Source organism: Aptenodytes patagonicus, chromosome 18 (assembly GCF_965638725.1).
Source record: "Aptenodytes patagonicus chromosome 18, bAptPat1.pri.cur, whole genome shotgun sequence".
Classification (NCBI taxonomy): Eukaryota; Metazoa; Chordata; class Aves; order Sphenisciformes; family Spheniscidae; genus Aptenodytes; species Aptenodytes patagonicus.
In genome coordinates, this window is record NC_134966.1 from 6,736,296 (window position 1) to 6,757,316 (window position 21,021).

Below are 21,021 nucleotides of genomic sequence, written 5' to 3' on the forward strand. Positions count from 1 at the left end.
TCATGCATGAAAACACTAGCTTTTTGCTGCTCTTACAATATTCCAAGCTCAATTTTTTCGGTCATGGCTGCTAGGGCTTGAGATAGCTTCCTGTGTGGCAAAATTGGGATGAGCAGTCTGATAACTTCTTGTACCAGAAACACGGGTGGCACAAAAATACATTGCCACTCTGGAAGACAGCAATATGTATTATTTACTCCTGATATGTGCTTCTTGGTCTTCCCTCAAATAGATACCGATTCCAGAGTATCAGTCTCATGTAATGAGATGGAAGAAGCTTTAAAACTTCAAGGATAGGGTCTAAACCATGAGGTCCTGAATGTGTTTACTGCTCAGGACTCCTGCAAAACTCAACCCACAGCAGAGTGAGTCATCTACTTCCCATACTTGTCTGGATTGCTCAGTCTTTAAGGGATGAGCTTACGTCAACAATCCCTCCTCACTTGCAAGTATTCAATCAGTGTATATTATATTTTTTCCTTTAAGTTTCCATCAAACTGAAGTTTAGGGGTTTTATTTCTGACATTGACCTGTACGTTCAGAAAAAAAGTTCAACTTAAGCAGACAATCAACAGTCTGGTCAGTGTCTTGTTCTCCTGACAGGCTTTTCGAGGCACTCTATAGTAGTAGCAAACCAGATTATTTATTGGCTGCTAAACTATACAACAACTTGAATTAAAACCAACTGTTTCCTTAATAGCACTTCTGAGCTGGATGAGTTCTTGGAGCACCTGTAGATCCCAAGCATGCTCATCCCATGTTAGGACCAAAGGTTAGTAAAATAGAATTCTACCTTTCCTGCTAAATACCCCAAAAAGTAGTAAGTTGCAAGTAATTATTTTGAACCAGCTGAAAGGCAAGGAATACCAAACCTATAAAATGTGTTAAATCTTGCTGTATCTCTGGAACTATGCACTGGAATGTTAGCTGAAGTTGTTCTTTGTTTAAGATTGTTTTCTGATTTTTATTATTTGGTCCCCAGTTAATTCAGCAGCTGGAATTTATTTACTCTGCCAGTCTGAATGGTTAAATAGCTGTTACAGGTATCTTTCATGATGTGGTGTTCTTTGGTATTAATTGTCACTTCCTGATAATATCCTACCTCATTTTTTAATTTTTTCTTATTACCATTTATACACTCCATTTAGCTCACTTCATTTTTAATTAAAGTTAGTTCTTGGTGTTCATTACCATAAATAGTGTTAAGTGGCTTTCTGTTGCTGAACCACACTGAGGTCCTCGTCTCTTTTTTTTTGTTGTTGTTGTTTTTTCCTCTCTAACAAATGATTCTAGGAATTTTGAGAACAATAACATATCCTTTGCAGAGGATGAGGTGTATGGAAAAGTTTCAAATATTATCGATTCAACAGCTGTAACACTGCTTCCTTTCCTTACCTTTTTTCTGCTTTGGAAAGGGACTTGCATGGTTTGAGTTCTTTGGATTTTTTATTAGTCCTCCTTCAGAGGAGGACTAACTTTTTCCTCATTAATGGCTGTGCCTTCTCTAGAGCTACATTAATGTAACTTCTCCACAGAGGCACTTGCTCCTTCAAGTGTATTTGTAATAGTCTCTGCCTGAAGCCAGCTGTTCCCTCTGATTTTTTCTTTCAACCATGGAGAGATTTCTTAACTCTTGGCGTGACTTCTCACTGATGAACAATATTGTCATACCGTAAACAGTAGCGTCATCTACTATGAAATGTTGCCTCAGGTAAGGCCGTGTGAATGCTAACTAGTAAAACTATTGCTTAAACTTCACCTTGATTTTTATTTTTTCTCATTGTGTTTTAAAATTATTTTTTTCCCTACTGTTTGGCCGTAAAATGGATCCTGTTGTTTTACTAAGTATGTGCCAAAACAGAGTGAGTTTTCTGTCCTACCTGCATTCTAACAGTGCATGAAGCAGAACTGGAACCGGACAAGAGTATTGTTTGACTTGGACCTTTCTCCCTCCATCCCTCCAGCTGCAGTGGTAGGTTAATATTAAACTGCTTTGGCAGTATGAAATCCTTCAGAAACCTCATCTCTGAAATCCCTTTTCAAAAGTAGCTGGACTTGAATTGCTGGACCCCAATAGCAAAGGTGAACTTTGTGTGAATTCACACAAAGAAAGGCTTGATTTAGGATTTCTGGAATTACCCTTCCTCCCTCTTGGTCTCCTTTAAAGGAAGTTTATGGAACAATGGGAGAAATTTTTCTAGAGGAGACTTAATGAGAAGGGGGCTAATGAGCCTGAGTCATCTTTTACGGCTGACAAATGTGTCCATTTAAGTAAGACACTACTCATGGCTTAAACATTGTTCACTCCCATTTTGTAAATGTACAAGCAGGGTTGTGGTTTGGCATCTGAGACCTGCAACTTGATGTAACACTTCCGAATCATGACATTCACTTTGTATGTGGGATTGTTTGAGCAGCTGATCAACAGCACCTCCACCTTCAGCACTGAAGGCTGCTATTGTTTTCTCTGAAAGACTTGTAAGACTGGACACTTAACAGAATAAAAGTTTTAATTTTTAATTTGCATTTTCCTTTTATGTCTGCTTTCTTTTACGTTTTCTGTATGCAAAGGCACTTAGCCTTTCACGATCTCGCTTTTCAGAAGACATGTTAATAATCCCAACTATTGTGTAGGATTATTGGGTTTTTTTTACTAATCACATGAGTCCTTGTGGATTATGACATTCCTTTATGAATAAGCAAAGAGTAGATGTATGGTGAAAGAGGTCCTGCTCAGTGACAAGCCTGGACCACCTTATGTATTTCACCATCACTTTAACAAATGGCTGAAACAGTTTACGTTGCCAAATACAAGGCTGTTGGGAGTATTGTCTACATAAACCTATAGAAACTCGGTTAGGTTTTCAAAACGCGTATTGTTCTCTCCTTCCCTAGGAAAGGGATAGGGACTGAAGTCAATGGAGAAAACTGCCTGTTGCCGTAGAAACAGTGTCTTCAGCCAACTACTGGTAACAAATTATTTAAGTGTGTTTCCTAGCTGTCTGCCTACCCCTACTACTTTTTCAACTGAAAATGCTGGCAGATAGCATCTTTCCTAATTGAGCGTGTTCATGATGTGTTACAGAGAATCGGCCTGTAACTTTCAAAGACAGTTTGGGTTTCTGTGCAGCTCATTTATTGTATAGAAAGGTATTTCTCTTGCGTTTTGCCTTCCCTTGCTTCCTTTGTCCAAGACTAGCTGACCACAGTGACATTGGCCCCACCTCAGTGACAGAATGTGAGCAGGCTGTGAAACAGGTGAGAGGAGGTGGTCCGTGGTGCTGCTTATTGACACCGATGAGTTTTAATGAAACGCTGAACCAAGAAAGGACAGGACAGGACAAAATACCCCTTGTCAGCTAAGGCTCACCCGGACTGCAGCTCCTTTTGGCAAGAATTTACCAGCTCTTTGAATAGCTGAGCAAAAGGAAAGAATGAAAGGTACCATCAAAGAAAACTGGTGCTTGCTGGACTCCTGCAGGACTTTAACACAGTGACAGGTAAAGAACTGATCTGTCTTTGTTGGAAAAAGATTTTTAATCCTGGTAATTCCAAATTTTCTACATAGCTCACTGAAGAGCATAGAATAAAGATGCAACAGAGGCAGCTGGAACTATATTGGTTTTATTCCAGTAAAATCTCTAGCCCTACTGCACCACAAGCTTTTTACCTTGCTGATTTTTGAAGAAAGTAACCATCTTGTTTTTACCTGTTGATGACAATGAGAATTCTCTTGATGAAAAATTACTGCATTTCTGAGGCTTCTGATAACTTGAAAGAAAGGACTGCCAATACAGGGAAAACAAAAGTATTCAAGTATCTATGCCACTTCAAATACTAATATACTATTTAATACAATTTAAATACTCATTATGGTTACTGTTGTTCCTGTGCTCCTTGTTTCTCATTAAATATTCTGTCACTTGTTGCCGATCATATCAAAGACTTCAGGAGAGGTGATAAGAGGTCCAGCTGAAATTTTTGCTTACCTAATAACCTTGGCAGTTCCGACAGCAGCAATTTTGGCAAGAGTGTTGAGCTGCTTAAACTGGCTCTGGAGAGCTGGCAAGCTGGCTTGGCTCCAAATGGTTTCAATAGGAACTCTTATTGAGGAGGAAACGAGGATAATCGTGCCAGCCAAAAAGGCATTTGAAACACTTGTGCTTTGTTTGCTGCAGGGTCGTCCACGTTCCAGATGTCACTCGCTCCCGTACCTTTTATACGGACATGGGATGGGCTTTGGCAGCCTCCAGTGGAGTTTGCCAGAAGTGCAGTTTTCTTGCAGAGCTGGCAGGAGAAAATGTTTAATAGTCTGCAAAAGAGCTCTCGGAGGGGGAGGAAGGGAAGGAAAAGGGGGTCATTTCCCAGTTTTGTCTGCTTTCTACCTTCCTTATTTAAACTTACTGGAAGAGAAGGTATTTACAAAGATGACATCCTTCTCTCTGACTTTTTTTTGGGCATTATGTGGCGGGGGTGGTTTTCCTCTTGCTGAAAAGGTCTTTCTAAGCCTCAAAATAGGACCACGTCTGGAGTGGCAAAGAACTGGAAGACTCCTAAGGACAGACACTGGTGAATGCTCCTGTTACCAAGATGGGTTGCCTGTCCTAGTTTATGCAATCAGTTATCTTCTGGTACTTGCTCTGTTGTGTGCTGCGGTCTGCTGTTTATATTGCTCAAAACAATCCATAGAACAGGAAAGCTGTGGTTTACTGTCATGCGTATGAACTAAAACAGCTTCTGAAGTCATCACGTGTGCATAAGGTGGGGAGTGGAGAAGATGATGTGCTAAATTGCTGGGGAAAAAAAATGACTGGGAATGAGAAGTACATGACATTACGAATGATGGAGGTAACAGAGAGGGACTGAGGAGTGGCATGGGAGCGTGTGTAGAAGGCAAGTTTCTCCAGGATTGCTGCCTCCCGGTGAGGGGTGAGGTGGGTCTTCACGAGACCCACTTACAGGCAATAGCTACGGCGGGGTTTTTTTTTTTCCACTGGTTACACACCTGCCTTAAAAACACTTCAGCTCCATCAGTTGGTGAGAGTCCTTTAACAGGAAGGAGGAACTACTTGATTATTTTTGAGTTGTGCAGTGTTGGAGGCTGATTGTTTCCCCTCCACGCTTGTAGCCTAGTGATTAAAGTCTCTGGCAAAATTTAGCTTTTTTAAACTACCGAATTCATATCCTCTTGTGTGCAGAGAAAAGCTTGAAAATAAGCTGTAAATGCTCAAAAAGAGAAAACACTGATTTCCCTTTTCATTAAAAACCAAAACCAACTTTGAATAAGATGGGGAGGGATTTTTATCCAGAGTTGATTCTGTTACAGAATAGAGGACTTAATTTCTTTTTTTTTTCCCCCCCAAAAAAAAAGCTCTTTAAGATGGATTTTCAGTTGCTGGCAAATATATTTGAAGTAAACACCTTCCCACGAGCATTTTGCACTCCTTCATTTTGTTGTTTTTTTTTTTGGCTAGGTGAGTGATGCATAAAAACCGCTGCCGTGATGTCATTTCTTTGTGGAGTACTGCTGGAAGGATGTTTCCCCAGGGATTCCTGTGCGATGGGAAGGATGTGTTGGTGGGGAGCGCCACCGCTGGGCTGGCATCTATTCTTCACTCTCTTCTGCCTTCTAGATCTAGTTTCTGCATTTTCTCTCTCTGGTTTGAACTGTGGCTTTGGGTTCACCTATTTACATGCACATTTGGAGCCGCAGGAGAGCGGACCGAGCAAGTGAAGGTGTACATCGCCAAAGAGCAGCTGTGAATGAAAATAACAGATATGTTCTCTATGAATTTTACCGAACCCTTAGTGAAAGCTCTCTAGCTTTAACACCCTTTAATCTGCCATTTGACATTTCCTGGGTTGCTGGAGTCCCTTTCAGGTGCTGAAGCGCTGGCAGGACTCGTTGACTGAGCAAAAAGGGCTCTGTAGGAGCCTGAATTGTCACTTTAAATTTGTTTCAAAACTTTTAGACCTCTTCATCCCACTTGAATCTTATTTTACCTCCTTTATCTTGTTTTACCACTGTGTTTACCAGCTTAACTGCTCTATTTTTTAATCTGGGTTATTAATTAAAACAGTGATTCCTCCTTGGAGTTAAGTGAATCAAGTTTGTGATCACACTTGAGCAGAACACTTTTGTGCACTTTAAGTAGCACCAAGAGCCAAAGCAAAACTCTGCAGCCCCGAATGTCCCTGCCAGGAACAAATGGCCAGAGATCGCGACAAAATTCCTTGAGAGGCAGCTCCGCTGGCTGTGCAACCCTCCGGCTGCCCAGCGCTTGCTGCTATCACATGCTGTGAAAAGGATCACGTGAAGAGGCGGGGAGTCAGCCCTGCAGAGCCCGGGTGCCATCGTGGTGTTGCTGGTGGGATCCTGGGAGCTTCTGCCTCTGATGGCGTTCGTAACCCAGCATCAGATCCAAAAGGTAAGGAACTGCACCCCAGGGAAGGAGCACGTCTGTAGTGCAGGCAGGTGACACTACTTGTAAGACACGGTCACTACTAGTTAGCCTGTGATTAGGTCTAGCAAAGATCTGCTTTACAACACTTTATATTCTTCTCAGCTTCTTGTATTGCATTCATTTTGAGCGTGAGAGGACCCTGTTGCGTCTACAAACTCTTCCGGAGGGCAACTTGTCCCGCAGAGCTCTTGGAGGAATTTCTCTCATGCCCTTCTGTCTCTGCTGCTCAGCTCTCATCTGTGAAGTCGAAATCTGCCTGTCAAAGGATAATCTCCAGGGTATTCTATATAAAGAAACAGTAATGCTGACAGAGTTCACTTCATTTTGTAAGGGATTGTGTAGTCAACCATGAGAAATCACCCAGGGATTTTTCCCTTAGAAAATACAATGCTTGGCAGCTTATAAAGGAATCTTAAAGGAATCTCATTCTTATTTGGAATCCAGGTATGACTGCTCTGATCACGTTAGCAGGCTTTGTAATTTAATAGTTGCTGGTCACACATCTTAGATAAGGTATCCTTAAGCCACAAAGGCTCTAGCGACGATACCTTCTCTGCTTTGTGGACTGAGGGGTTGAGATATTTTGTTCTTAACTGTATGGAATCTGAGCCTGTTAACGAACTATCTCTTTTACAATAGAAATCCCTCCTGAAATTAAAAAATTAAGAGCACATTGTCCCGCTGCAGAGCTGAAGTTGGGATGCTTTTCACACTGAGCTGAGGCACAGTGAAGGGCCAGAACTGTTTTCTCTTGCTTTGTGCTGCTTCCCCTGAGGACTCCGGAGGAGAGCAGTCACCCCGTCTCTTCCAGTTCCGCAAGGATGGCTTCCTCGTCCTAGAGCATTTTTTCACCGCAGAGGAGTGCGACAGCATGAGGAACCAGATTCAGAGAATCATAGCGGAGATGGAAGTGCCACCACACTGCCGCACTGAGTTCTCCACCAAGGAAGAGGAGCAGCTGCAGGCGCAGGTACCGAGAAGGGCAGGGCTGTCCCCGTCAGAGCGCTGGAAGGAGAAAGGTAAAAGGCAAATAGCTGCTTAGGATTCACTCTGGGGGAACATGATTCTTTCTCCTAACTGAACATAACACTGAGAGGCATTTGCTCTCCGGCTTTCTACAAATGTTTGGTGGTGGTCTTATCAGAGGGTGAAGGAGGAGAGGACGCGTGTGGCTCTGCTGTGCTTTCAGCCCCCACAGCTATTGCCCCTGGTAGCCGCAAGCAGCTCTCACAGATCACTTTGTACTTGTTCTGCAGACAGAAAATAGGTTATTTTCCAGGCAGCCAGCAAAAGAAAAGCAAGGGTAGCCTCTATGCGAGAGGTTCTTGTAAAGTCCTAATCAATGCCAAGAGATGTAGTATTGTGGGAAAGCCTTTGTAGGAGTGATTTCTATTGACTGTGTTTTGTTTATGCTGCGGCTTGATGGGGAAAAAGATGCAGGTGAGTATTAATGCTTTGATCAAAGGTTCATTTATGTTTTTACAAGGACACTATCTTTACTGGGCTCTTATCCCTGGCAGGGTAGCTCGGATTATTTCCTAACCAGTGGAGACAAGATTAGATTCTTCTTTGAGAAAGGCGTTTTGGATGAGAGAGGTAAGCTCTGGCCTGAGTTAGCCACAGGGAGGGGACAGGAGAAGGCTGAGTGAGGGGTCAGGGGCCAGTTTCCAGCTCTAGGCACGATTCCTGCTTTGCAAACAATGTTAAATTCTGGTTTTGTTTTGTAGGTAACTTCCTAATCCCAAAGGAGAAATCTGTCAGCAAGATTGGCCACGGTATGTTTAAAGGATGGGGTTTGGAGAGGGATGGACAAAAGGGATGTGGTTTTCAGACATGAGGACTTCTCCAGACCTACTCACTATAAATAACCTTGGCTATCTGAGTTGAAACCTTTCTGAGCAGAGAAGTGACTTCTTCCCTCTTGTGTTGCTTCTCTGTGCCTCCCGGGGACCACTGCATCAACTATCACAAACCTCACCTCCTCTCGCCATTGTGGCCACGCAGCTCCTGTCTTTCCAACCCCGGGCTGTTTTACTCTGGATTTCTGCATTAAATTCTTCAACGTGATTTCTACGTGTCAGTCTGCTTTTCCCCACGTTGCTCTGTCACTCTCTCTGCAATTCCCTCCGTGCTGCCCCTCACTCTCTGCGGTCAAAATCTTCTGTTATGATCCTTTTCAAAAAACCCTTCTAGGAGGTTTTTCAGCTATGCATAGCTTAGAGTCACTGACACGTGAAAGTTTGGACTTCAGCCCTTGCCTTTTCATGCAAGAGATTTCTCTGATAAATTTACCACCTAAGACTGGTCACATTCAGTACAGATCAAACTGTCTTCCATGTCCTGTACAGGGCTGGGTTGCCAACGCTGAAGCTGTTCTCCCTCCTTTGGTGTCACCAGCACCTTTTCTTTACCCTTACTGGTTTCAGTTTGACATATTTCCTCTCTCCCAGCTACTGAACTTGCGTTTTGATCCCTTTTGTTTTCGAACAATACATGGAAAAAGAGAGCAGGATTCACTGCATCTCCAAACACATGAACTTTGTTCAGATTAAACTTCACTAAACTTGGAAATTCAGTACTGAGAGTTCTCGGTGCTTTGGTTTTCTCAGAAAAACATTCTCCCTCCCCCAGCCCCCTGCCATTCTGTTATACTTCAGCTTTTCCCTAGGGGAAGTGAAAACTGCAGATGCCTGCTGACTCAGCAACTTAACAATTCAAAAGGCTTCTCTAGACTTATTTTTTGTAGTTACTCCTTTTGGTCGAGTCTTGCCTCATCCCTTGTTCGGGAGCAGCCCCTGCTGGGACCCGGTTGTGTGTCCTCGTGGTGAATTTGGTCACGATGAGACGGAGGCACGATTCCAAGTCTTTGTTTTACGGTTTTGTCAGAGCTGGGCTGTAGCAAGCGTCTGTGCAGAAACAGCTCTGACCTGCAGGCTGTAGCCCTCTGCAAAGGGCACCAAAGATAAGCCCTAGCTCATTTTTGTAGTAATTACTCTTTTGGTAGGTCTTAGGAGCTGTGTTTTTTAAAGGGTGAATTCGCCTATGTGCCTCAGGGTCATGAATAGTGGTTGTCATGTTAGCATTTGCATAATATAATGCTTAATCACGTAATACTCAATTTTTGTTCACTCTGTTATACCCTATTTTTTATATAGCTGCAGTTCGTGGCCAGTGAGTGATTATATTTTTGGTCTCTAAAGAAGATAGTACAAATCTACAAGTGTCGTATCACCTTAGGCGTGATAAGCCCTGTATATTCCACTCTTGGGAGGAATGAAAGTTTCTGGCTGCAACTTATCTTGCTCGGCTGTCGTCTCTGCAGCTCATCATTGAGAGCTGCCAAGTTCCCTTCTGTTAATGAAATCTTCAGCCTGAGCCTTTTCTTTTCCCTCAGCTTTACATGCTTATGATCCTGTCTTCAAGCAAATCACCCACTCCTCCAAGGTGCAGGTGAGCCGTTACTGTTTCCTAGAATGGTCTGGGGGAAAAAATAAAATATGGAGTAGTTAATCTTAATTTTCTAGACTCCCAAGGATAGTCATTTTGTCCATAAAAGGAAATTTAAATATCTTCAAAGAATAATGCTTTATAGCGTGCAGAAAACAGCAAACATAAATCTTGGAAAGTTTTCTTGCAGGAATTGGGAAGAAAACTAGGCCTTGAGAGACCAGTAGTTGTGCAAAGCATGTATATCTTCAAGGTACAGTAATTCAAGTCGTCTTGTCACTCAAGAAATAAGACCCTGTTAGGTGGGAAGCCGTGAAACTCTTCTCTTCACACAGCACCTTTCTTTCCTTGCAGCAACCTGGCATTGGTGGTGAAGGTGAGATTTGCATTATCTCTATATCACACTGCAGGTAATACTCCTTTAGGAAAGGAATATTACCAGGAAAAAGGCTCAGAATTAGACTTAAGCCTGTGAGTTTTTGTGGTCCACACCTTCTTAAAATTATTAAAAAGCATCCACATTTTCCAAAAATGTTTCTACGTTGTATGCAACTTGAACAAAGAGCTACTTTTACATTTGCAGCAGGCTGAAAGGTGGTATTTTTATGTAAGACTTAATGTGTATGACAGATGGGGTAGGCAGGGTAGGTCAGCTCAAGAAGTCGGGGAGAACAAGCCTGCCATCCTTCTAGTGGTACTGAATTCCTCCGGCATTAAAAGACCCTAACGACTGTGTCTCCTTGCAGTGACCCCGCACCAGGATGCCACCTTCCTGCACACGGAGCCTCTGGGCAGAATCCTGGGGTTCTGGGTTGCCCTGGAGGATGCCACGCGGGAGAACGGCTGCTTGTGGTTCATTCCTGGCTCTCACACCAGTAAGACTCATAGTAGTTTGGTGCGTGCTGTGAAATGTGCTCCCTCGTCTTGATTGAGGGTGGAGGGTAACATGGACCATGTTACATTCTCTGCATCGTGCAGTGCCTGCAGAAACACTACTATTCTTGTTTGTTGAAAGGACGACTTTATTTACTACAAGGATCTCTCCCTGTGCTGTTGTCAAATCGACAACCACAGTTTTTCAGCAGGTTATTAACTGCTTTACTTTGCTCTTGGCCACCAGTCACATGAGTCTAATACAACATTTTTTTTTAATAAAAAATAGGTAGAATACATGACTGACACTCGCGTTTAGTTTCAGGTTGATATCTAGCCTAGAAATGAATCCAGGGTACTGGGGCAAGGAAGGACAGTCCTCCTGATTTTTTTTTAATTTGCTCCAGAACCTGTTAAGGGGAGGCCCATTAAAACTGCTCCTGACTCTCTTCTTTCCACTTCAGTATTACTTCAGGAGCTTCCCCTGCAAGATTCAGTCTTCCTGCCAGGCCACTGAGATTTAATACTTTAATGTAAAGACGGTCTTAAGCTACTGGGTCCTTTTTTCCTGTAGTGAAACAGGTCATTGCTATACGTTGGTGCTCCTTCCACAGTTTTGACTTTAGCCTTGAAAATGTTCATCAAGTCTAATCTGGACTGCAAAGAGTAATAATCCTCCTTCTGCCTTCCAGAGTAGGAATACACTGAGAAATCACTCTTCCTCCCCCCAGCTGTTTCTCTTCCAGGTTGCATCCCCTTCACAAAGATCCCCTTTTTTGCCCTGGCCAATAAAATGTTTAGCCCTGACAGCCCGATGTAAGCGGAATAAAAATCTTCCTACACACACACACACAAAACTGTCAAATATTGGTCTCAATTTCAGTAAACAAGGAAAGCCTCCAAGTCTATGCAAGGATCACTTGGCCACCGTCCAAGCCATCGGAGAACAGTCAGTGTCCCAGGGGAACACACAGACTAAAACCAGATCAGCCCAGACTCATGTAATGGCTGTTGTGACCGATGGTAGTTGCTGTGTGCGTAACCACTACTGGATTACCAGCAGAGTCTTCTGGTTTTTTTCACTACCTCTAGGGCACACTAATCAGCTTCAAACTGTTGCTCACCTAAGCGTTCACTCAGTGAGTGTAATCATAGTGCTCTTAAGATTTTTTTTTTTTTAAGGCACTCATCCCTCATAAATTCTGGAGTCAGCTGCACTCTGATTGCAACTTATGCTCTTACAGAAAGGAGAAACGGACCAAAGGTTGGCTTTGTGTAAGTGTATGACTACTTGTGTTCCTAAAGGGCTATGTTGCAATGCACAGAAAGAGACAAAGGCAAAGAAAGGCAGTTTTTTATCAGTTTCTGCCACAGCTGGAAAATCCTAAATCTTTGCTCAATGAAAAAAACCTCACCCAAATTACTGAGGAAAAAATTGAGTATACTATAATGAAGTTCCTATCATTGCCAAAAGAAATCACAGATATTGTTCCTCTGCTGTGCAGAATGTAGCTAGCTGTTTAATTTTTATGTGTTTGCTTATTCTGTGGATTTGCAGGTGGAATTACCCGGAGAATGGTCCGTGCAGCTTCAGGTACCTCAACTTGCGTAGAGTTTGTAGGGTCAGAGCCGGCCTACGATAACAGCCAGTTCATACCTCTGCCTATAAGTCAAGGTAAAAACAACTCCCCGAACAAGTCTGCTTTACGCCTCAAGAAAAACAAAGAGCTAAAATTGTATTTTAACACTTTCAACTTCGCTTGTATTTTAAAGCTAGCGCTCGCAATTTGAAAAAAGCAGTACGGATGTTTCTTTCAAACAGGTGGACTCATTCTCATCCACGGTGAAGTTGTCCATAAGAGTGAACTGAACAGCTCGGAGTCTTCTCGCCACGCATTCACCTTCCATGTGATGGAAGCCAAAGACACCAGCTGGAGCAAAGAGAACTGGTAAGGTCGCCATCCTAACAAGCAGCGGAGGAAACCAGAGCCTTTTCAATGCAAAAGCCAGGATAAACTTCTATTGGTGGTCTTGCATGTCACACAGTTTCTGTTGGTAGTACCTCAGTTAGCACTGATGTCATACCTGTAGAACTGGAATAGCCTCTGAAGTTTTGTTTTTACCTCTTCCTTACTTCCTAGGCTCCAGCCAACTCCTGAACTGCCTTTTCCATCGCTCTACACGTGAAGTTAGTGATTGGCTTCTGGAGTCAATAGCTGATCAATATTCTTCTCTAATCATTCATTCATGTTCCCTTTAAATACAACTTTCGCTAGATCAGCTCTCAAGGTTAATTTATCCTCTCCTCGGAACGAGGACCATTGACACAGCCGAATACACCTGCGTTAGACAGAAGCTACAGCATGAGCCCTACTAGTATGAGAATAGTTGCCCAGTCCTCTTGGTAAGGAGACTTCTTCAGCCTTGAGAATAGACCATTAAAGATCATTGCACCTTGACTGGGAGCAGTTAAGAAGTATTTCTTCTTGCAGATACTCAGTATTTTCTTCTGTTTAAGTCAAGAGCTTGCCTAGTGCATTTCTTGGCTGTGTCGATCCCAGCAATGCAGGTGAACGTGTCATGTGAAGATGGCTGACTTCTACCCTTAGGTCTCCATCCCATTGTTTGAATAGCAGTGATTAGAAATAATCCTATTGTGGGCAAAATGAAGCAGAAGTCTACTTTTATAATCAATCTTCTAAGTATTTCTAGCAAACTGTAGCTGAGTGTTTGATCTCTGGGTGTGCCGATTAAAAAATTATTACAGTTCTTAAAGATTCATGTCGAAATTATGAAAACAAAAAAACCCAATCAAACTCCTAACATTTAAATAAAATTAGAAATTCTGATTTTCATCTCCCTCATCTCTTCTTTGAGGAAGACACAGTGTGACCTTCTCCCAACAGATGGGGCCAGCGTTAAGTTGTCTGATGACCGGTTTCAACTTTCAATGTGCTCAAGAACAATTACTATCCCCTCAACGCCACCAAACCAACTTATAGCAAGGTGAAACCTAAGGAATGTTAAGAAACAGAAGTTAATCCGAGGCAAGCTCAAGCCTGTATCCTAAACTAAACAGAACTGTGTAGGTGTAATTTCACTGGCCCTGGTGCAGTGGCAACCCTGAGATATGGGCCTGGTATCATCAATGCACTAATTACATCATATAACCTTAAGACTGCTCGGAGTCCTGGCAGAATGAGCCCCAGTTCTTACTGACTCATCCCTTTCAAAAGTATATTGCCTGTCTCTGGCATTCGTTTGATGTGAAATAGTCAAATCTGGTTTCTTCATGGTAAGAAGCTTCCTTTCAGCTCTTTGGGCTTTGCTGGGCAATGCAGAATAGGTTCAGTACAGCAAGGAATTCATCGTAGTGGAGTGATCAGGTGGCCGTAGCAGGAATTGGGAATCTGGGTAATGGCAACAGCAGTAATGTTCGAGTTCAAAGTTTCTGCAGGTACAGCTGCTGCCCTCCCCTACCTCTTCGACAGTTTGTTTGAAAGCTGTGAGCGGGGTGGAGGGGAAGGGACTTCCTTTAACCCTGCTGCTATTTTATGATGTTCGTGGTGAAGGCTGTGGCTCGTGATGGAAGCAGCTAAAGCTTTTTCTGTATCCTTCCATTAGAAGAGTTAATAATTTAGAATAGCACCTTTCTGCTGAGGAGTGATAGTTTGTCCTCTGATTATATGCACCGCTACCTGCAATGTACAAAAACATCTACTTCAAGTGCATAAATAAAAGCAAGAAGCTGGACTGGATTTGCAGGATTTCCTGTTAAATGTGAAGGAAACTCAGTCTAGCACAATTACCGAGTTTGGCTTCCTACAAAGAGTATCTGACAACTTACTGCATTACTAACCAAAACCAACTCTGGACAATTTTGACATCCTCGGCAAAAGCAGCATCAATTCTCAGGAGCCCTGCCCTGAGGGGGCAGGGGGGTAAATTTACCCAGGGGGGTAAATTGGGCAACGGCTGCCTCTCAGCTATTGGAGCCCCGGCTTGTTGCAGGGACAAACAACAGTATCAGATTCTGGGGCCAATTTTGCTGGCTCGGTCTGCTGGCTCAGAGCACTAGTTTCACTCCACCCCCGCTCTTATTCTCACTCCTAAGACACAGTCTCGGGGCTAGGGCCGCAGGACAGTATTGCGTTAAGGTATCTTGGACTTGCACAAAACTGTCCCCAAAAGTGAATAAAAGTGCCAGAAGCTAACTTCATCCTGCAAACAAGAATCCTGGAATGCAAATCTTCTGCTTGGACGCTTCTCAGGGGAAGGGAAGAGGCAGGGAGGACAGGTGCTAATGTGTCTTCTTCTAGTGGACACTTGGCAAACTGGCGAGAAGAGATTGTCAACACAGAAGTGCTTAATACACAAAGATTAGGTGGGTTTCTTAGCCACAAAACGGTAGTTATAATTTTAATTAAATGGATGGAATTAAATGACTTTACTCAATTTGTTGATAGGAGCATTTTTATAAATTGATTAAACATCTAGCTGAAAAAATGTGAAAAATAGAAAACAGCAACAGTATTAAAGAAGTTTATTGACTTTAACACATTTTCTGCTTTCATGATTAATGTGTAATTAGTTTTTTTCTGTGACTTTGCTTAGGTTTTTTCCCCTGTATTGAATGTTTATTCCAAATGAATTTAGAGATTAAAATCTTGAAGATAAAACATTTTTTTCTCATTGCATAGATCTCCAGGGTTAAAACTGCAACTCTCCTGTTAGTACTGTTTGGAATAAACAGTCTCTTACACTCTCAAACCTCCTGCACCCGCCCCGGCTAAACTCAGCTCTTACAGCTACTGAATTTGAAGTCGTGTTCATACATCGCAGTGCATTAGTATGGCTCTTGTTGACGGTGACTGGATACGTTGGGACAGTCGTATTCGCTTTGTGTAGATGGTGGCCACCCTCATTATAAAACATGCTTTAAATGGTGCTTATACAGAAATGAGGAGTTTGCGTAGGCAGTAATGCAAGACGGCAGGGCTCAGTACAGTAAACCAAGTTTTGGCTCTGATGCAATACTGAGGTGGCAGGATCTGAGAGGTTTGCTTTTTTTTTTTTTCTCTCTCATTGACTTACCTCTTCTTCGTCTACCTCCTTTGCCTCCGAGCACCCAGAAGAGACATAAAAACAGCATTTGTGTTTAATAATCCACTTTACAAGTCACGTTTGTGTTCTCATGAGAACATAAATCAACTCATGCTGTTTTAAACAGGGGAAAAAACCAAGACCAAAACAAACCCTTTATTTTAAATAGGTCTTTTTCATTTCTGTTTTTAACAATTTTGTCTGCTGCACCAAAAGCAGTGTTTAGATCAGCTTTGATCTCTCATTACAGTGCATATTCTATTACCACTTTTCTCTAGAAAGGGAGAAACCTCTGTTCCTGGAAGTGCTAAGCCATAAACATTATCTGGAGGTAGAGAGGCAACAGCAGATTATCAATTTGGGTAGTGTAAGCTTCCAAAAGAGAAACTAAACTCACAGATGCCAGAATCCAGGCATAGCTGGAGTTCAGATTCACACTGCTGTCAAAGATCAGAATAAGAGCCACAGCAATGATCTGAGCAAAAATAGCTGTCATTGTCCCTTCAAAGGTCTTCTTTGTTCCTGGCCATTTGATTTCCCCCATTGTACTACCAAAAATGGAGGCAATAGTGTCTCCTACCCCTACGGCCAGTACCCCAGAGTAGGGGACCAGTGCTCCTGCCCCAGACAAGGTACCTTTAGGAGCACAAGATCTGGGGAACAACCATACTGGGAGGGACATGCCAAGGAGGAGATAAATATGAGTCAAGATGAGAGGTCCGCTGTCTCTTTCATCCAAGAAGAGAGACAGCAAATGCCTAAGGGTTTGGCCAAATGGCTTGATCCTGAAGTACCGAATATACTCTAAGAAGATGAACACTGCCAGACACAGTACTGCAGCAACGTAGAGAAGCTGGCGGTCATAAATTAGTCCAGGAACGTAAGTAGCTACAACAATGAAATGGAAATATTTCCTGGTTATAGTCGAGGCCTGGTGTTTTTTAGATTCAGATGATCTCTTAGCATTCTGGTAGAAAACTACGCCACACGCTGAAGCAGCCAAAAACGTCCAATATACAAGAAGGTAAACTCTTGTCTGTGTCTGAAACAGAAACTGGAGTAGCCAGAACAAAGGGTTCCTCTGGATCAGTCGGTACAGCCAAGGCATGATGACCCCTAAGCCTAGCACTGCTGTCATCATGTGGAAAAACATGGAGGAGATCCACGTACCCGAATCCATGAAAACGAAGAGCACAGTGAAAAAAAGCCCAAGAAGAACAACTCCAACAACTGCTACCAGAAGGAAAAAATCTATGGGATCACCTCTGCCCTCGATTACATTCAGTGAGCGTTTAATGAGCTGATTGAGAACAAAACTTATACCTCCGAGAACTAGCAATGCTTCTCCAGGAGTAAAACATCGAGGCAACAAGTACAGCAAGATCATACTGAGGTAGACAAAAATTAGCAGCACTTCTAGGACCTCTATCACTTCTGAAACAGTCAAAGAGTGCTTCATGGTATAGATAATTATACTGCCAGCAACACCAGTAAGTATGCAAGTGTTGGTTGGCACAGGTTTTGTGATGCCAACCGCTATTACAGACAGAAAGAGAGCAACCAGCATGCCAGTGGAAGCTACAACTATGCCAAAACGTTCAAAGTACACAATGCCAGCAGACTTGCACCTCTCCTTCATCGCTATTCCCAACAAGGGGATGACCATGCTAGCTGGCAGGAGGCCACTGTTCGCTGCTGTACGGAACTGGAATACAGCCCCACCCAGCTGGAGCAGACGGTCCCATTTGAATTGGACATAAAAAGCCTGGATGGCGAGAGCGACAGCGCACCAGGAATACCGGTCCCACACCACTGCGTGCACAAAGAGAACGATGATGAACACGATCAGGGATTCTGCCAGCACTGGCTTGTTTAACATGATTCCAGTCCAACGTGGCTCGAGCTTTCAAAATCTTTCTCAGGAGTCCCAATGTGCTCAATAGTTGCCCATTAGGAAGAATTCCCTTTCATGCTACCGCAATTCCTATTTAAAAAAAAAAAAAGAGCAAATAATTAAAGCAACTACTAGACAAGCTAAAGCTTTCACACAGCTGGTTTGTTCTTAAGCTCAATTTAAACTGATAGTTATGTGCCAATTGTTAATGTCAACACACAGGTGAATAAAAAAAAAAAAATAAAACCAGTGAGGTAATGGATCAGCCAAAACTGTTATCCTCCTCTGAGAATCAGAGAAGTCAGCCTGCAGTGACAGAAATGAACCACTGACTACTGGGGTATTCGGATAGTTTTAAGTATTTCTGTTGCAATGTCTTTGAACTGAAATGTGAAGCAAACAAGCCATAAGTATTCCCAGAAGGCTTCATTGTGATGGTGTGAATTTGAAACGCAGTTAATTTAAAAGTTTAAAGGTAATTTTAGAACCTAATTTTGTATGCAGTCTTCACTGTATTTTTACAGAATGTTCCTCCTTTTATTAAATATTTCTCCTCCCACTGCTGTGCAAAACCCCCTACGTACCTCTCTCTCCTTCTGTTACTGGTGTTATGATTGAATGCTTCCGCTACTGCAGCAGGTGTTTTACAATGCTATGTAGTATTTACAATAGAAGTAGGAAAGAAAACATCACAATCATTTAAAAAAAAAAAAAAGTTGTCAAATGGCATATTTCATCTAATTTTGATCTATTACCAGAACTGTCAAGATAAGCTAAGCTGAAAATCTGAGCACAGAAAAATCAAATGAACAGAAATCATTTTGCCTGCAGCCACAACAGGATGTTCACCACATCCTTAGCATTAAGCAGCTTAATTTGTTTTGCTTCTACAGCACTGCTGGGTCATTTTTGTTACAAAGATATCTATTCTAAAATATGCTTCTAGTCCATCTTGATATTGGCAATATTCTGTTTAACTCTAGGATGTGTTGCAGCCATATGATTTAACCATTATACAGCTTCATATGTGAGTAAATGAGTCTGACTTATTCTTCTTTATCTTTAAAGAAAGGTATTGGCTTAATTTCTCTTTAACCCATGGCACAGCCTCTTCCCTGTCAGATATCTCGATTCCCATTTTCTGAGTGAGAATGCCACACTCCTATTTTACACAGACTCTAGATCTGTATCAGTAAGTGAAATATTTTAGTCATTAATGACACTAGACAAATATTAGCAAGTCTCATCCCAAAAATGCATCATTACTTTATAAGTGATTTGTTTAACTAACCCCTGGTACGCACTACTTTCCTCAAATTCTTCAAGAGTAAGTAAACCTTGTAATATGTTCTTGATCATGATCTGAAGCTGTCATTGTTTTCTGTATCACTTCACTCCCTTGCCTTACTAACGCTTACTGCATTTACAGCACTTCACCTTCTCTGAACCAAGGCTCACAGCCAATGACAGCTGCATTGCAAACTAATCTTTCCTTTAAACTTTTGGACCATAAGATAAATAGTTGAGATAATCAGCAATGCACATAATGACTCTATTAAGTTAAATCACATCTTATCTTCTTCGAAGTATTGTGGGCATTCAAACATTGTGCAATTCTCACCAGCATTTATTGCTTTCTGGCAACCTTTATTTCTCCTTATCCATAATTTGATATTATGTCTTAGCCATACGTAAGCCAATGCCATTATACTGGTGTCTCTTTTGGGTTCTTTGAAGGTACCTTTCTGTATTTCTGTTGGCAACAAAATGGCTGATCCAGTTCTATGTATCCCTGCTGGATATGATAACTCCAGCTGAAACTTTGGATTGCTTCATCCTTTCTGGCCCACCCTTAAGCCGATTGGTAGTAAACTCTTATTAAATTCTGCTCCCCCAGTCTCATTACTAATATCTACATTAGCTCCCTCACGGAAGGTTAGAAGTTTATTTAAAGTCCTGGTTTGGGTTTTCATCCAGTGTTGAATGGTGTCACCAGATTATAAAGCTGATAGAGATCTTAGCAGTAATATTACTGGGTAGCTATTAAAGTTTGTACTGTCAAACTCCCTTACGCTGTGGGTCTGGAGCGTTTAGTTATTTATGACTTTGTACTGAAAACTCTTAATTATTAATAGAGTGCTTTTTGACATCTTTGTTCACGTAGCCTGAAATACTTGATTGCCAAACAACTTCATTACATTTACTGTTGCTATACAGCTCGATCAGGCCAAGTACACTATTTTTGCCATCAGAATTCATTTTTAAACAGACCAGGAGAAGAATTAATCATACGGTCAATAAAACAGAACTGGCACGGGCAGCATCTACCTACGACCAGTAATGGTTTTGGGGTCCTACTCCTTGTTGTTTCTGAGCACAGGGGAGGGAGAAGCTTAAGGCTTATTTGAGAAGAGGCAGGGTAAATACCACACGCTAGCCAAAGACTGAAAAAGACGTCCCACTCAGTCTGGCAACTTGAAGGTTGCAGCCCAGCTCTTGCATCAATAACGACACATGACAGCTTCCCCCAGCAGGCAGCCTGCCAGCTTGGCTATAAGACAAGGAAGAATTTCACCGTATGAAACACAGGTCTCCTCCTCTCACGCAGCAGCTTTGAATTTACGACACGATGTATTTCACTGCTGAATTATTTCATTTTCTTCTGCCTGCTGCAATTCCCTCCGCCACGCCTCCTTTCAGGTAACGCGAAGCTCCTCAGCGCTCCCGCTTTCTCACGCATCGAACGGGACCCATCGCCCCCAGTTTCAAGCCGGACGAAGCGTTTTCTGCCCGTTTCGTGATCCGCATCCCGGCTGCTCTGGGCAGGGAAGCTCTCCTCAGAGCTGCTCCCAAACGCCCGGTAGCCCTCGCCTCGCTGCAACACCTGCCTCCTCCCTCTCTTCCCTCCGTCCTCCGCAGCGCTGCGGGCTCCCCTTGCCCTGTCCTTCCGCGCCGCCCTCCGCCTCGCCTCCTCCTCTCCCTCTCAGCCGCGGCACCCCGCAACCCAGCCTTCGCTACTGGGAAGCTGCGGCGGGGCACGGGCCGCAGCGGGGACGGCGGCCGCAACAGCCCCCGGAAGGTCTCGGAGCCGCTGCCCGGGTGAGCGCCGTGTCCCGCCGAGGAGCTGCGGCCTTCCCCGACCGCCTCACCCCGCAGCCCGGGAGCCGAGCGCACACCCACCTCGCGGGACGCCGCCATCTTGGCGCTGCCGTCTGTCACATGACCCAACCCGCCGGGGAG

General features: G+C 43.0%; 2 protein-coding genes across 3 annotated transcripts; one reads left to right on the forward strand and one right to left on the reverse strand.

Moving 5' to 3' along the window:
* The first annotated feature begins 6,326 nt into the window (after window positions 1-6,326).
* Window positions 6,327-13,553, forward strand: PHYHD1 (phytanoyl-CoA dioxygenase domain containing 1). The gene is made up of 11 exons (XM_076355587.1): window positions 6,327-6,428; window positions 7,276-7,434; window positions 7,985-8,060; window positions 8,192-8,239; window positions 9,859-9,914; window positions 10,102-10,164; window positions 10,266-10,287; window positions 10,658-10,786; window positions 12,343-12,459; window positions 12,607-12,733; window positions 12,926-13,553. The coding sequence occupies exons 1-11, from the start codon at window positions 6,396-6,398 to the stop codon at window positions 12,969-12,971; spliced, it is 876 nt and encodes a 291-aa protein (XP_076211702.1). The 5' UTR covers window positions 6,327-6,395; the 3' UTR covers window positions 12,972-13,553.
* Window positions 13,554-15,310: 1,757 nt separating this feature from the next.
* DOLK (dolichol kinase) lies at window positions 15,311-20,995 on the reverse strand. Of its 2 annotated transcripts, none has more exons than XM_076355584.1 (2): window positions 20,962-20,995; window positions 15,311-17,871 (listed from the first exon to the last, which is right to left on the reverse strand). In XM_076355584.1, exon 2 carries the CDS (start codon window positions 17,764-17,766, stop codon window positions 16,195-16,197), a length of 1,572 nt encoding a protein of 523 aa, XP_076211699.1. In that variant the 5' UTR covers window positions 17,767-17,871; window positions 20,962-20,995; the 3' UTR covers window positions 15,311-16,194. The 2 variants fall into 2 exon arrangements, with proteins under 2 accessions (XP_076211699.1, XP_076211700.1); XM_076355585.1 differs by lacking the exon at window positions 20,962-20,995 and adding an exon at window positions 18,366-18,986.
* Window positions 20,996-21,021: the final 26 nt, after the last annotated feature.

What these genes read in the sequence shown, in the direction of transcription:
- PHYHD1 (XM_076355587.1), top strand. Translation starts at nt 6,396, where the DNA reads ATGGCGTTCGTAACCCAGCATCAGATCCAAAAG. An exon ending in TGTCAGCAAGATTGGCCACG is followed by an intron (nt 8,240 to 9,858) that starts GTATGTTTAAAG and finishes CTTTTCCCTCAG; the next exon opens with CTTTACATGCTTATGATCCT. An exon ending in ACCTCTGCCTATAAGTCAAG is followed by an intron (nt 12,460 to 12,606) that starts GTAAAAACAACT and finishes TCTTTCAAACAG; the next exon opens with GTGGACTCATTCTCATCCAC.
- DOLK (XM_076355584.1), bottom strand. Translation starts at nt 17,766, where the DNA reads ATGTTAAACAAGCCAGTGCTGGCAGAATCCCTGATCGTGTTCATCATC.